The 15,349-nt window shown below is 43.6% G+C and overlaps 3 protein-coding genes across 3 annotated transcripts in view; 2 read left to right on the top strand and 1 right to left on the bottom strand.

Annotated features, from left to right (window-relative positions):
• The window catches only part of LOC306752709 (filamin A-interacting protein 1-like), a gene marked incomplete at its 3' end in the record, with an annotated part of 55,667 nt that overhangs the window by 19,627 nt on the left and 20,691 nt on the right, over positions 1–15,349 (top strand). The gene's annotated exons all lie outside the window — the stretch shown is intronic.
• Positions 5,866–8,209, top strand: LOC306753157 (cysteine-rich venom protein TRI1-like). The gene is made up of 6 exons (XM_079237009.1): positions 5,866–5,950; positions 6,085–6,175; positions 6,976–7,118; positions 7,210–7,304; positions 7,729–7,811; positions 8,035–8,209. Exons 1-6 carry the CDS (start codon positions 5,876–5,878, stop codon positions 8,160–8,162), a joined length of 615 nt encoding a protein of 204 aa, XP_079093135.1. The 5' UTR covers positions 5,866–5,875; the 3' UTR covers positions 8,163–8,209.
• Positions 9,873–12,354, bottom strand: LOC306753124 (cysteine-rich venom protein TEL1-like; the record flags this gene model as incomplete). The annotated part of the gene is made up of 7 exons (XM_079236967.1): positions 9,873–9,994; positions 10,330–10,412; positions 10,747–10,841; positions 10,933–11,075; positions 11,744–11,834; positions 11,969–12,057; positions 12,288–12,354. The coding sequence occupies 7 exons, from the start codon at positions 12,352–12,354 to the stop codon at positions 9,873–9,875; spliced, it is 690 nt and encodes a 229-aa protein (XP_079093093.1).

Here is a 15,349-nt window from a genome sequence, read left to right as displayed (position 1 = left end):
CATTTGACCCATCCTTAGTAAATAAGGAGCAGAGGGTTGGGCTTCGGCACCCGGGCAGCAACTGGCGGTTCAGTGTCTTACTCAAGGACACTTTGACATGTGAACTGAGGAGACCTGGGATCGAGCCGGCGACCTTGAGGTATGAGAACGACCACTCTCCCCATGAGCTACAGCGGGCCTCAAAAGCAGATCAAATATGTCGTTTTGATCACTGTCCATCAGTTTGATCACTGTCCATCAGTTTGATCACTGTCCATCAGTTTGATCACTGTCCATCAGTGTTCAGAAACAACAACGTAACGTTCGTAGTTTGCCAGCAGGTTTAACAGATCATTGAAAGTATTTCCAAGTTATAGCAATGGTTATTTACACCAGCGGACCCCAACCACCGGCCCTTGGTACTGAGCCGCACAGAAAGAATGAATGAAAGAAATATTGGATGTTTTCTTTTGAAAAAGGACCGGATACATCCGTCTGTGCGTCTAAGACTTTTGACACATGTCAAGAGGTCACGTGATACGTTACCACAAAAATGAAACTTTAAAGTAGTTCTGGATTAATATCAAGGCAGGATACCCTGAGATTGCCAAAAAGTTCTGAAAACCTGCGTCCATTTCCATCATCCGGTCTTTGTGAGACTAGACTGGACTAAAGGTTTAAGTTAAGCAGTAGACTGGACTAAAGGTTTAAGTTATAGAGTAGACTGGACTAAAGGTTTAAGTTATGGACTAGACTGGACTAAATGTTTAAGTTAAGCAGTAGACTGGACTAAAGGTTTAAGTTATGGAGTAGACTGGACTAAATGTTTAAGTTAAGCAGTAGACTGGACTAAAGGTTTAAGTTTCGCAGTAGACTGGACTAAAGGTTTAAGGTTTGCAGTAGACTGGACTAAAGGTTTAAGTTATGGAGTAGACTGGACTAAAGGTTTAAGTTATGGAGTAGACTGGACTAAAGGTTTAAGTTTCGCAGTAGACTGGACTAAAGGTTTAAGGTTTGCAGTAGACTGGATATAAAGGTTTAAGTTAGGGAGTAGACTGGACTAAAGGTTTAAGTTTCGCAGTAGACTGGACTAAAGGTTTAAGTTATGGAGTAGACTGGATATAAAGGTTTAAGTTAGGGAGTAGACTGGATATAAAGGTTTAAGTTATGGAGTAGACTGGATATAAAGGTTTAAGTTAGGGAGTAGACTGGACTAAAGGTTTAAGTTATGGAGTAGACTGGACTAAAGGTTTAAGTTAAGGTACTTTCAGCACTCTTGCTCGGATGACACCCATCTTCAAACTCAGTCTTAACTTTTTTTAAACTACAAACCTGTAAAGCTTCTTGAAGGTGCAGGGATATATTTGAAGTATAAGGACACATCACTTTCATGATAGCGTTCCAAAGCCGAGGCCCTGAGGGGAAGACAAATAGCAGTGAGATCCGTTGTTGTTCTCATGATTCACAGCGCTGTCTGTTGACCAAATGATTAAGGGATTTCGATATGTTGCTATGGTGATTTTTCCAAACTTGCTTTGAGGAACCGAAAAGCCTGACCTGCGTCTTCTTATCCTGAAAGGTATCCAGCTAACTCAGTAAGCCAGGTACGAGGAACAGGGCCCTGGTGTGTCAATGAGGCCAAACATATGAAGATGAGTTCACAGACGGGTTTGGTCCGAGCAAAGGAAGCCGGAATTAGGGCGGTAGGAAACTCTGGAAAGCTTGATTTGGTGTTGCAGCTGCTGTGGTTTAGAATACCTAAACAGGAAGAGAGCCAGCGGAGAGAATCAGAAGCAGGACTTTGAATGTGACCGTTCTGCATCACAAATAAAAAAGAGATGGTAGAATAATTATTTGAGAAAATACCACTCACCACATACGAATATTCACTTTTTTGGTCAATAAGTCACAGTTCATGTGCCGGTCTGGGGTCAGAGGTCAGATCCAGAAGCTAAGCAGACGATTACTGTTAGCATAGCTTAGCAGAAAGAGTGGAAACAGATGGAAACAGCTAGCCTGGCTCTGTTCAATTAACAAAATACGCCCAGCAGCATCTCCAGTCCTCAGTCATCAACACGTTGTTGTTTACTGGGGATTATGCGCCAGACTGCACGTTTACTAATCTTGCCCCCTAGCACAGATTAGCGTATTCCCTCAGGGTGCACCTCCAGCACAGTTTCCTTTTAGCCACACATTTGGTCAACAGACAGAGCTCTGAATCATGTGAACCTTCTTGCTGCTATTTGTCTTCCCCCCAGGGCCTCGGCTTTTTGGCGGTGAAATTCTTGGCATACGTCACATGATTGAATAAAGCGACACAGGTGGTTTGTTGGTAAAAGCTGAGTCGTTGTGCTAATGCCCATCCATCCATCCATTATCAGCCGCTTATCCGGGGTCGGGTCGCGGTGGCAGCAGGTCCAGCAGGCCGACCCAGGCTTCTCTCTCACCCGCAACACTTTCCAGCTCATTCTGGGACCCCGAGGCGTTCCAAGGCCAGCCGGGAGATATAATCCCTCCAGCGTGTCCTTGGTCTTCCCCGGGGTCTTCTACCAGTTGGACGTGCCTGGAAAACCTCTAATGAGAGGCATCCAGGAGGCATCCTGACTAGATGAACCACCTCAGCTGACTCCTTTTGACACGAAGGAGCAGCGACTCGACTCTAAGCTCCCTCCTGATGTCCGAGCTCCTTACCCTATCTCTAATGCTGAGCCCGGCCACCGTACGGAGGAAGCTCATTTTGGCCGCTTGTATCCGAGATCTCGTTCTTTCGGTCACGACCCAGAGTTCGTGACCATAGATGAGGGTTGGAACGTAGACCGACCAGTAAATGGAGAGCTTTGCCTTCCGACTCAGCTCCTCTTCACCAGGACGGACCGGTACAGCGCCTGTTTTACTGCTGCAGCCGCACCGATCCGCCTGTTGATCTCCCGCTCCACCTTACCCTCACTCGTGAACAAGACCCCGAGATACTTGAACTCCTTCGCTTGGGGTAGGCAGTTTGTCCCCACCTGGAGGGAGCAATCCACCGGTTTCCGGCAGAGCACCATGGCCTCAGATTTGGAGGCGCTAACTCTCATCCCTGCCGCTTCACACTCGGCTGCAAAACGCCCCAGTGAATGCTGGAGGTCACGGTCCGAGGAGGCAAACAAGACCACATCATCCGCGAACAGCAGAGAGGCGATCCCGAGACTCCCGAACCGGATCCTCTCCGCCCCCTGGCTGCGCCTAGATATCCTGTCCATGAAGGTCACGAACAGGACCGGTGATGAAGGGCAGCCCTGGCGGAGGCCAACACCCACCGGGAACGTGTCTGACTTACTACCGAGGATACGAACACAGCTCCTACTGCAGGCGTACAGAGACCGGATGGCCCGTGCCAACGGGTCCGGCACCCCATACTCCCGCAGCACCCCCCACAAAAACCCCCGAGGGACCCGGTCGAAAGCTTTCTCCAAGTCTACAAAGCACATGACATGTAGACTGGTTGGGCAAACTCCCAGGACCCCTCCAGTAGTCTTTAAGGGTAAAGAGCTGGTCCACTGTTCCACGGCCGGGACGGAATCCGCACTGCTCGTCTTGAATCTGAGGTTCGACAAGCGGTCGGAGCCTCCTTTCCAGCACCCTGGCATAAGCTTTTCCCGGGAGGCTGAGCAGTGTGATGCCACGATAGTTTGAGCACACTCTCCGGTCCCCCTTCTTGAAGATGGGAACCACCACCCCGGTCTGCCAGTCCATGGGCACTGTTCCTGACCCCCATGCGACACTGCAAAGGAGTGTCAACCAAGACAGCCCAAAAATGTCCAGCGCTTTCAGCATCTCAGGGCGGATCTCATCCACCCCTGGCGCCTTGCCACCAAGGAGCATTTTGACTACCTTAGCGACCTCTGCCAGGGATATGGGTGAAACCACCCCAAAGTCTTCCGGCGCTGCCCCCTCTCAGGGGGACATGTTGGCTGGGTTTAGGAGTTCCTCAAAGTGCTCTTTCCACCACCTGACGATGTCCCCAGTCCGGGTCAGCAGTTCCCCCCCTAGCTGAGACCAGTCTGGGGCAAGCCCTGCTTTCCCTTCCTGAGCCGTCGGATGGTTTGCCAGAACTTACTTGAGGCCAACCGAAAGTCTTTCTCCATGGCCTTGTGCTAATGTAATGTGTGGAAATGCAACATGGTGGAATTCAAAAGAAGAGAAGCTGCAAACTCTTTGAACTGGTTTGAAGTTTACATGCATCCTTTAACTGCAGTCAAACAGTTCAAATACATGTTTGTGTCCATTACTCAGATGACACCCATCTTCAAACTCAACCTTCTTAGCACAATAGAATTAACTAAACAGGACACGTTTACTAATCTTGCCCCCAAGCACAGATTAGCGTGTTCTCCAGAGTGCGTCTGCAGCACAGTTTGCTTTGTAGCCACGCATTTGGTCAACAGACAGCGCTGTGAATCATGAGAACAACAACGGATCTCACTGCTATTTGTCTTCCCCTCAGGGCCTCGGCTTTGGAACGCTATCATGAAAGTGATGTGTCCTTATACTTCAAATATATCCCTGCACCTTCAAGAAGCTTTACAGGTTTGTAGTTTAAATAAAAGTTAAGACTGAGTTTGAAGTTGGGTGTCATCCGAGCAAGAGTGCTGAAAGTACCTTAACTTAAACCTTTAGTCCAGTCTACTCCATAACTTAAACCTTTATATCCAGTCTACTCCATAACTTAAACCTTTATATCCAGTCTACTCCATAACTTAAACCTTTAGTCCAGTCTACTGCGTAACTTAAACCTTTAGTCCAGTCTACTGCGTAACTTAAACCTTTAGTCCAGTCTACTGCGTAACTAACGTATCACGTGACCTCTTGACATGTGTCAAAAGTCTTAGACGCACAGACGGATGTATCCGGTCCTTTTTCAAAAGAAAACATCCAATATTTCTTTCATTCATTCTTTCTGTGCGGCTCAGTACCAAGGGCCGGTGGTTGGGGTCCGCTGGTGTAAATAACCATTGCTATAACTTGGAAATACTTTCAATAATCTGTTAAACCTGCTGGCAAACTACGAACGTTACGTTGTTGTTTCTGAACACTGATGGACAGTGATCAAACTGATGGACAGTGATCAAACTGATGGACAGTGATCAAACTGATGGACAGTGATCAAACTGATGGACAGTGATCAAAACGACATATTTGATCTGCTTTTGAGGGCCGCTGTAGCTCATGGGGAGAGTGGTCGTTCTCATACCTCAAGGTCGCCGGCTCGATCCCAGGTCTCCTCAGTTCACATGTCAAAGTGTCCTTGAGTAAGACACTGAACCGCCAGTTGCTGGCCGGGTGCCGAAGCCCAACCCTCTGCTCCTTATTTACTAAGGATGGGTCAAATGCAGGGATCAATAAAGGATCATTTCTTTTGTCCTGAAGCACCGAGGCCTCATTCTTTTGTTTGACTTACTTACAGAAGTTTTGATGAACTGGATGAGTCATGATTTCTCATTATCATATGTTATCAAACTATTTTGTCACAATACTATAAAACAGTAGCGAGCGAAGCCGTGGAATCAGAAGTACGCAGCTTAGTGAAAGTCCCGGACTCAACCATGGCTACCTACACTTTGACCTTCCTGTGCATCTTCGCTGCCTTGGCCTTCTGCGCCAAGCTGGTAAGTGAAATACATTTTCATCTTGAATAGGAAATGATATTGACTGTTATGTTATCTTCCATTTTTGCTGCTATGTGCAATAACTAAACTTGCATTTCTCTCCCCTCTCTGAAAACCATACCTGAAGGGAGGTGAGTGTTTGAATTGATCACAAATTATTTTATCATTAATATTATAATCATACACATTCACACTTCACAATATCTTGTTTTGTTTTGTATATTTAATCATCAGAATCATCCACTGAAATGAACGAAATTGTGAACAAGCATAATGCCCTGAGGAGAGGAGTTCAGCCGCCTGCTAGCAACATGCTGGAGATGGTAACGTCCAATTTAAAAAGCGCAGTGCGCTCCACTGTAAAATGATTATCCAGTAGAAGCACTGGGAGATGTCTCCGGTGCTTACCCAGCACTGGTCTGCTGTACTGGTCCAGTAACAGCTGATCTGCCCACAGAGCTGGAGCAGCGAGGCTGCAGCCAACGCTCAGAAATGGGCCAACGCCTGCTCCATGAAGCACAGCCCCGACAGCTCCAGAGTCATCAGCAGTAAGTAAACCTACACAGACAACAAGTGCTTGGTTTATTTGTCAGACAACAACAAACAAATAAACGATAGCAAAAGTGAGGCAACTCACCGATGACGCCTCATAGTGATAAAAAAACGGGGCACCAAAATGTGCGCCCAAATTGAACCTTTCTAATGAAACGTCACTTGAACCAATAGGAGCTTCATGTCCTGACTGTCAGGCTACATTACCCAACCAGAAGCTACGTTAAAGAACAGGCTCAGCCTCTCTTTCCTTAGGGGGATCAAGCCTGTCACGTCATACGGCTCAGATGACAGGCGTTTCATACAGACAATAAATTGCCTAAAAAACGAATACAAACAAGTATGGTTGAGATAATCCCAACAGCCTTCAGCTTCATGAGACAGACCAGCTGTTGATAGAGCCTCAGTTTGGCATTAAATTAGCAGGAAAATGCATTTATACTTCATTTTCTCTGTGTCAGCAATACTGGTAGTACATATGAATAGTACCTCTATAAGTTTGCAAGACTATTAGCCTTTTTAGGTAGATAGTATATATATATATCATGAATATTTTCAGTCTCAAAATGGAAAAACGCCGAGAAATTCATTAGAAAAACGAGGATAAAAAAGAGGTTTACCTCCTTCAACAAAGAACTACAGTAACGCTGAGTGGAGGCAGCAGTAGATAGAAGAGGGATGTAAAGCATGTTTTATGTATTTGAGCCACACATAAAGTCACAGTGTGCAGTGGAGACCATGCATTTCATGTGTGAGTGCACATGCATGACAGTGTCTCTCTGCTCGCTATCTGCAGCCAGCGGCTGTGGAGAGAACGTGTACATGGCCAGCTTTAAGGACACGTGGAGCAACGTGGTGCAGGCCTGGTACGACGAGGTGAAGAACTGGCGCTACGGAGTGGGGTCCACTAACGGAGGCGCCGTGGGACACTTCACACAGGTGCAGCACCTGTTAATCATGGCATAGTTGCATTGATATGGATCTTTGAAAACAGAATGATGCAGTGATGCCTCTCCTGTCCTCCGCTCAGGTCGTCTGGTACCGGTCCAACAAGGTCGGCTGTGCTGTGGCTCACTGTCCCAACTCTCAATACAAGTACTTCTACGTCTGCCAGTACTGCCCACCGTGAGTACAATGCACCTGTTCTCTTTTTACATAGACAAGTGGAGCATGTTCTCGGACTCTCACTGAATATTGAGATGAATATTTATTTGTCAGTTGAGTGAAATGGATCAAGACAAAACATTTTTTTTAAAAGAGTAAAATATCTTCATTCAAATGAATGTAAAAGAAATTATTACTATCAAAGTGCAATTTGCATCTGATTTTATTCTGATTACTGAGTACTCATTGAATAGTTATTCAGGGGGCTTTTCAGCCTGTGACATTTTGGGCTTATATTATATATATATATATATATATATATATATATATATATATATATATATATATATATATATATATATATATATATATATATATATATATACAGTATATGTGTGTGCATTGCAGTTTTGTTTAATATTTAATGCTTTGGCCTATTTCACAGAGGAAACTACCAGTACACTCACCCCTACAAATCAGGACCCACCTGCGCTGACTGCCCCAACGCCTGCAGAAACAAACTGTGCAGTAAGTGGCAAACGCTTCATCTTCTCTTCTATTTTAGGATGAGGTTTGGTGACACTATACGCGGTTACTTAAACACTTTATACTGACCATTCAGGTATGCACTGTATTGACAGGGCTAACAAGTAGTTTGCTAAGTACTTGTTAGCTAACTACTAGTTAGCTAACAAGTACTTAGCATGTTTTCCTTGATATTCATGCATCTATGTTTCTCCATCTCTTGCAGCCAACCCCTGTCCCTACAGTGACAAGTACGGTAACTGTCCTGACCTCAAGCAGCAGTGGGGCTGCACACACAGTGACGTGGGCTCTTGGTGTCAAGCCTCCTGCAAGTGCGAGTCTGAGATTAAATAAATGCCACATGTGGCTTTGACTCATCAGTCAGTTTCAATAAAATATGATAATGCATAAAGATTGTGTCCCTCTCCTGATTTCTGAACAGGTCAAATAGCCTAAAGCAGTGGTTCTCAAACTGTGGGGCGCGACCCTCTAGTGGGGCGCGGAGATATTACAGGTGGGTCGCGGGGGTGATGCCGTTTAAAAAATATATATATTAAAAAAAAAGAAAAAAAAAAAGACTTGAGACTTTTTTTTATTTATATAATCCTTTATTAATCCCACAGTGAGGAAATGATCCTCTGCATTTCACCATCCTTAGTAATGAAGGAGCAGTGAGCTGCTGTGAAGCTCTGGGCTTCAGGGTCTCAAGGACACTTCAACATGAAACTATGAGAACAGGATGAACCGCTACCTCGTGGTTTCAGGACGACCTCTCTCCCCATGAACATGAAAACTTGACATAGTACAAAAGTAAAACGTACACGGACATAAAACGCCATTGATAAACACATGGAGAAATGCCTGGACTCTCATGGAAATGTTTAATTAGTAATCGACGATTTTTGGCGTTTTGGTGAGGTCTTTTCTGCTGTTGTGTCTCTAAACAGAATATAGATCTAAACTCAACATTGAGCATGAATTGAGAGCGGCCAACTCTACAACCCCGTTTTTAAAATATGTGTAGAGGAAAGCAGCTCACTGCTCCACTAATACTGATACAACCTGATGCTCACACATCTGCACTCATTCTGTTTTGCACAGGTTGAACGTTATTGTTATTATCTTGAAAAGATATTCAGTGCAAAGCAGGTTATTTGGAGCCACAAAAAGTTGTCTTTTTGCTAAATATTAGTTATTGTTTGCACAGATTGAACATTATTTGCATTGTTCTAACAAAGTGATTGCACATGTTATTAGTTTTTGTCTGATGGAGCGATCTGGTTTACTTGAAAGGGATTGTCATTTTCTTTATTGTATTATTTGAAAAAGCACAAATGGAGGAGTCACAACAAGTTGGACCATTTTGTTACAATTTTGTTGGGGCGGTGGGGCGCGAACATCTTTCTTCCTCCAAAGTGGAGCCCGACAGAAAAAGTTTGAGAACCAGTCCCTTAACCTGCTCCAGAGCAGGCTAACTGAAATTCACTGGATAAGCTGGCCACTCCCACGAGACAAAAAAGGCAGCTCCCTTCCTCATTGATGAAAAAGCGATCTTAGTTATATTAGTTTTATAGGGAGAGAGTTCTTCCAGATCGCCAAGATCCGTTCTCACATCATGACTTCCTGCACGAGCGCTATCGATTCTGCCGACAAGGAATCATTTATTCAGACTTTCTCGAGCCGTACATGAACGCCACACGGCGCAGCCGAGCATCGACTGTCTCACAGTGTACTTTGTCACATTCAACTATTTGGATGTAGTTACATAGCTGCTCAATGCTTCTTTGGAAATGGAAAGCGGTGTGTTTTTAAAGTCAGGTTTCCTTCTTATCTAACAGGAAGTTACCTTTTTTCAGCTTCAGAAAATAAAAGCCTGTTCTCATTAGTCCACAAATGAGTGACATAAATAGTCAGATGTGTTCTCCTTCCTCTTTATGAGTTTACACATCACTGGTTTATGCTTTAGGCTATTTGACCTGTTCAGAAATCAGGAGAGGGACACAATCTTTAAGCATCAGCATATTTTATTGAAATTGACTGATGAATCAAAGCCACATGTGGCATTTATTTAATCTCAGACCCGCACTTGCAGGAGGCTTGACAAATGGAGGCCACTCTTCCGCAGCCCCACTGCTTCTTCAGGGAAGGACAGTTACTGTACTTGTCAGTGTAAGCACAGGGGTTGGCTGCAAGAGATGGAGAAACATAGATGCATGAATATCAAGCAAAACATAACAGAGCTCAGAAATTATCTCAAGGACAAATAAAGTGTCTTTCTTTTCTTGTTGATTACATTGAGATCCAGGAAAAAGTACATATCAGGAAGGTTGATCTCTTTACTGTCTCAAAGAAGATTTGTCTATACTACACATTAGCAATGTAGCTAACTGAGCTACGACTAAACCGCCCTGTCAATACAGTGCATACCTGAATGGTCAGTATAAAGTGTTTAAGTAACCGCGTATAGTGTCACCAAACCTCATCCTAAAATAGAAGAGAAGATGAAGCGTTTGCCACTTACTGCACAGTTTGTTTCTGCAGGCGTTGGGGCAGTCAGCGCAGGTGTTTCCTGATTTGTAGGGGCGAGCGAACTGGTAGTTTCCTCTGTGAAATAGGCCAAAGCATTAAATATTAAACAAAACTGCAATGCACACACATATACTGTATATATATAAGCCCAAAATGTCACAGGCTGAAAAGCCCCCTGAATAACTATTCAATGAGTACTCAGTGATCAGAATAAAATCAGATGCAAATTGCACTTTGATAATAATAATTTCTTTGACATTTATTTGAATGAAGATATTTTACTTTATTTTATTTTATCTTGATCCATTTCCCTCAACTGACAAATAAATATTCATCTCAATATTCAGTGAGAGTCCGAGAACATGCTCCACTTGTCTATGTAAAAAGAGAACAGGTGCATTGTACTCACGGTGGGCAGTACTGGCAGACGTAGAAGTACTTGTATTGAGAGTTGGGACAGTGAGCCACAGCACAGCCGACCTTGTTGGACCGGTACCAGACGACCTGAGCGGAGGACAGGAGAGGCATCACTGCATCATTCTGTTTTCAAAGATCCATATCAATGCAACTATGCCATGATTAACAGGTGCTGCACCTGTGTGAAGTGTCCCACGACGCCTCCGTTAGTGGACCCCACTCCGTAGCGCCAGTCCTTCACCTCGTCGTACCAGGCCTGCACCGCGTTGCTCCACGTGTCCTTAAAGCTGGCCATGTACAGGTTCTCTCCACAGCCGCTGGCTGCAGATAGCGAGCAGAGAGACACTGTCATGCATGTGCACTCACACATGAAATGCATGGTCTCCACTGCACACTGTGACTTTATGTGTGGCTCAAATACATAAAACATGCTTTACATCCCTCTTCTATCTACTGCTGCCTCCACTCAGCGTTACTGTAGTTCTTTGTTGAAGGAGGTAAACGATGACATCATTCGGTTGAGAGACAACGATGTGGCTTTCCCCTTTAGTGAATGTATACTGACTGGTTTATATTAAATATCAGACACTGGCTTCTCTTTTCATCCACCTCAAACACGACTTGTGCTCCATAAAACATATTTATATACCTAACCAAAATATTATATCAAAATTAGATTATTACATATTAAACTAGCTATATAAGCAACTAACAAACGATTAAATAATTATGCAATATATCTATCAAAAATAATAATTCACATTAAATCATTATGGCTGCACCAAACATAGTGATGCCAACTATTAATTCAGTGAAAGAGCTGCTAAGTGATGTCATGTCTCTGGGTGTAGATTTAAATGAGAAACAGCTGTTTCAGGCACATTTACTCTCTGGGTTTTAAGCTGCTTATCTGTGTGTTTGTCAAGTGACAGTGTGGCTGACTTTTTCTAAAGTCTCGCTAAAAAAATAAAAATAAGCCATGAACTTACTGCTGATGACTCTGGAGCTGTCGGGGCTGTGCTTCATGGAGCAGGTGTTGGCCCATCTCCGAGCGTTGGCTGCAGCCTCGCTGCTCCAGCTCTGTGGGCAGATCAGCTGTTACTGGACCAGTACAGCAGACCAGTGCTGGGTAAGCACCGGAGACATCTCCCAGTGCTTCTACTGGATAATCATTTTACAGTGGAGCGCACTGCGCTTTTTAAATTGGACGTTACCATCTCCAGCATGTTGCTAGCAGGCGGCTGAACTCCTCTCCTCAGGGCATTATGCTTGTTCACAATTTCGTTAATTTTCCTGGATGATTCTGATGATTAAATATACAAAACAAAACAAGATATTGTGAAGTGTGAATGTGTATGATTATAATATTAATGATAAAATAATTTGTGATCAATTCAAACACTCACCTCCCTTCAGGTATGGTTTTCAGAGAGGGGAGAGAAATGCAAGTTTAGTTATTGCCCATAGCAGCAAAAATGGAAGATAACATAACAGTCAATATCATTTCCTATTCAAGATGAAAATGTATTTCACTTACCAGCTTGGCGCAGAAGGCCAAGGCAGCGAAGATGCACAGGAAGGTCAAAGTGTAGGTAGCCATGGTTGAGTCCGGGACTTTCACTAAGCTGCGTACTTCTGATTCCACGGCTTCGCTCGCTACTGTTTTATAGTATTGTGACAAAATAGTTTGTTAACATATGATAATGAGGAGTCATGACTCATCCAGTTGATCAAAACCTCTGAAAGTAAGTCAAACAAAAGAATGAGGCCTCGATGCTTCAGGACAACACCTGAGGGAAGAAGGAAATTATCCTTCATGGATCCCCTTGGGGATATTGATCCCTGCATTTGACCCATCCTTAGTAAATAAGGAGCAGAGGGTTGGGCTTCGGCACCCGGGCAGCAACTGGCGGTTCAGTGTCTTACTCAAGGACACTTTGACATGTGAACTGAGGAGACCTGGGATCGAGCCGGCGACCTTGAGGTATGAGAACGACCACTCTCCCCATGAGCTACAGCGGCCCTCAAAAGCAGATCAAATATGTCGTTTTGATCACTGTCCATCAGTTTGATCACTGTCCATCAGTTTGATCACTGTCCATCAGTTTGATCACTGTCCATCAGTTTGATCACTGTCCATCAGTGTTCAGAAACAACAACGTAACGTTCGTAGTTTGCCAGCAGGTTTAACAGATTATTGAAAGTATTTCCAAGTTATAGCAATGGTTATTTACACCAGCGGACCCCAACCACCGGCCCTTGGTACTGAGCCGCACAGAAAGAATGAATGAAAGAAATATTGGATGTTTTCTTTTGAAAAAGGACCGGATACATCCGTCTGTGCGTCTAAGACTTTTGACACATGTCAAGAGGTCACGTGATACGTTACCACAAAAATGAAACTTTAAAGTAGTTCTGGATTAATATCAAGGCAGGATACCCTGAGATTGCCAAAAAGTTCTAAAACCTGCGTCCATTTCCATCATCCGGTCTTTGTGAGACTAGACTGGACTAAAGGTTTAAGTTACGGACTAGACTGGACTAAATGTTTAAGTTATAGAGTAGACTGGATATAAAGGTTTAAGTTACGGACTAGACTGGACTAAAGGTTTAAGGTACAGAGTAGACTGGACTAAAGGTTTAAGTTATAGACTAGACTGGACTAAAGGTTTAAGTTAGGGAGTAGACTGGACTAAAGGTTTAAGTTATAGAGTAGACTGGACTAAAGGTTTAAGTTATAGAGTAGACTGGACTAAAGGTTTAAGTTATAGACTAGACTGGACTAAAGGTTTAAGTTAGGGAGTAGACTGGACTAAAGGTTTAAGTTATAGAGTAGACTGGACTAAAGGTTTAAGTTATAGAGTAGACTGGACTAAAGGTTTAAGTTAGGGAGTAGACTGGACTAAAGGTTTAAGTTATAGACTAGACTGTACTAAAGGTTTAAGTTAGGGAGTAGACTGGACTAAAGGTTTAAGTTAGGGAGTAGACTGGACTAAAGGTTTAAGTTATAGAGTAGACTGGACTAAAGGTTTAAGTTAGGGAGTAGACTGGACTAAAGGTTTAAGTTATAGAGTAGACTGGACTAAAGGTTTAAGTTATAGAGTAGACTGGACTAAAGGTTTAAGTTATAGAGTAGACTGGACTAAAGGTTTAAGTTAGGGAGTAGACTGGACTAAAGGTTTAAGTTAGGGAGTAGACTGGACTAAAGGTTTAAGTTATAGAGTAGACTGGACTAAAGGTTTAAGTTATAGAGTAGACTGGACTAAAGGTTTAAGTTATGGAGTAGACTGGATATAAAGGTTTAAGTTATGGAGTAGACTGGACTAAAGGTTTAAGTTAAGGTACTTTCAGCACTCTTGCTCGGATGACACTCAACTTCAAACTCAGTCTTAACTTTTATTTAAACTACAAACCTGTAAAGCTTCTTGAAGGTGCAGGGATATATTTGAAGTATAAGGACACATCACTTTCATGATAGCGTTCCAAAGCCGAGGCCCTGAGGGGAAGACAAATAGCAGTGAGATCCGTTGTTGTTCTCATGATTCACAGCGCTGTCTGTTGACCAAATGCGTGGCTACAAAGCAAACTGTGCTGCAGACGCACTCTGGAGAACACGCTAATCTGTGCTTGGGGGCAAGATTAGTAAACGTGTCCTGTTTAGTTAATTCTATTGTGCTAAGAAGGTGATAACAACGCTATGTGAGATACTTTTTTCAAGGAACGGTCTAAAATATTTGCTTTCTTGGAGTTAGCTCTTTCATTTGATTAATGAGCGCATAGCATCGGTGAGGGGGACGGAGAGGGCATTACATCATCTGCCAGGATGACTCATAAGCAATGAAGGTTGCCAAAGCCACAATAAGTGCTGCAGGGTTTGGCGTCCACGTTGTGCAGGATGATCTTTGGGAAGCTAATCCTGAAAGTGACGTGTCTTTATATTTCAAAATATCCTTGCATCCTCAAGAAGCTTTAAGAGTGTGTAGTTTAAATCAAAATTGAGGCTGAGTTTGAAGATGGGTGTCATCTGAGCAAGGGACACAAACATGTATTTGAGCTGTTTGACTGCTGTTAAAGGACGCATGAAAACTGCAAACCAGTTCAAAGAGTTTGCAGCTTCTCTTCTTTTGAATTCCACCATGTTGCATTTCCACACATTACATTAGCCTCCATCAAACATCCCCCTCTGATAGTGGCAATGCAGAGCATCCCCAACGCTCCATGCAGCACGAGCATTACTCACTCTTACACTCCCACAGACGACTTAAAGATATGCATGTGAATTATGAATGCACCTGCAGTCAAGATGAGTGTATTAATGCACCTGGGGAAGAGGCTCTGCTGAGGGTGTCAGCAACAACATGTAATATAAAGATAATGGACGGACCATCCACAGTGGGTTTTATTCAATAAACTGAGCTGAGACTGATCGTCAGGAAGTAGTAGCCTGAATCGCACACTTTCCCTTTGTTACACTCTAATGTCCCTGATCATCATGTTCAGTTGCTCACATCCACATAATGCTGATTATAATACGGGTAGATCAAATCAAGCATTCTGATTGGTTGAGAGTGAGTCACGGGGTGTATTTTATTCAG

The sequence above is a fragment of the Taurulus bubalis genome (assembly GCF_910589615.1).
Source record: "Taurulus bubalis genome assembly, chromosome: 21".
Lineage (NCBI taxonomy): Eukaryota > Metazoa > Chordata > Actinopteri > Perciformes > Cottidae > Taurulus > Taurulus bubalis.
The sequence above is the reverse complement of the archived record's forward strand: the minus strand, read 5'-3'. Positions and strand labels throughout refer to the sequence as shown.

Coding starts and splice junctions, on each gene's coding strand:
- LOC306753157 (XM_079237009.1), top strand. CDS start 5,876: ATGAACGAAATTGTGAACAAGCATAATGCCCTGAGGAGAGGAGTTCAG. Junction 7,119..7,209: donor CCGTGGGACACTTCACACAG/GTGCAGCACCTG, acceptor TCCTCCGCTCAG/GTCGTCTGGTACCGGTCCAA. Junction 7,305..7,728: donor GTCTGCCAGTACTGCCCACC/GTGAGTACAATG, acceptor CCTATTTCACAG/AGGAAACTACCAGTACACTC.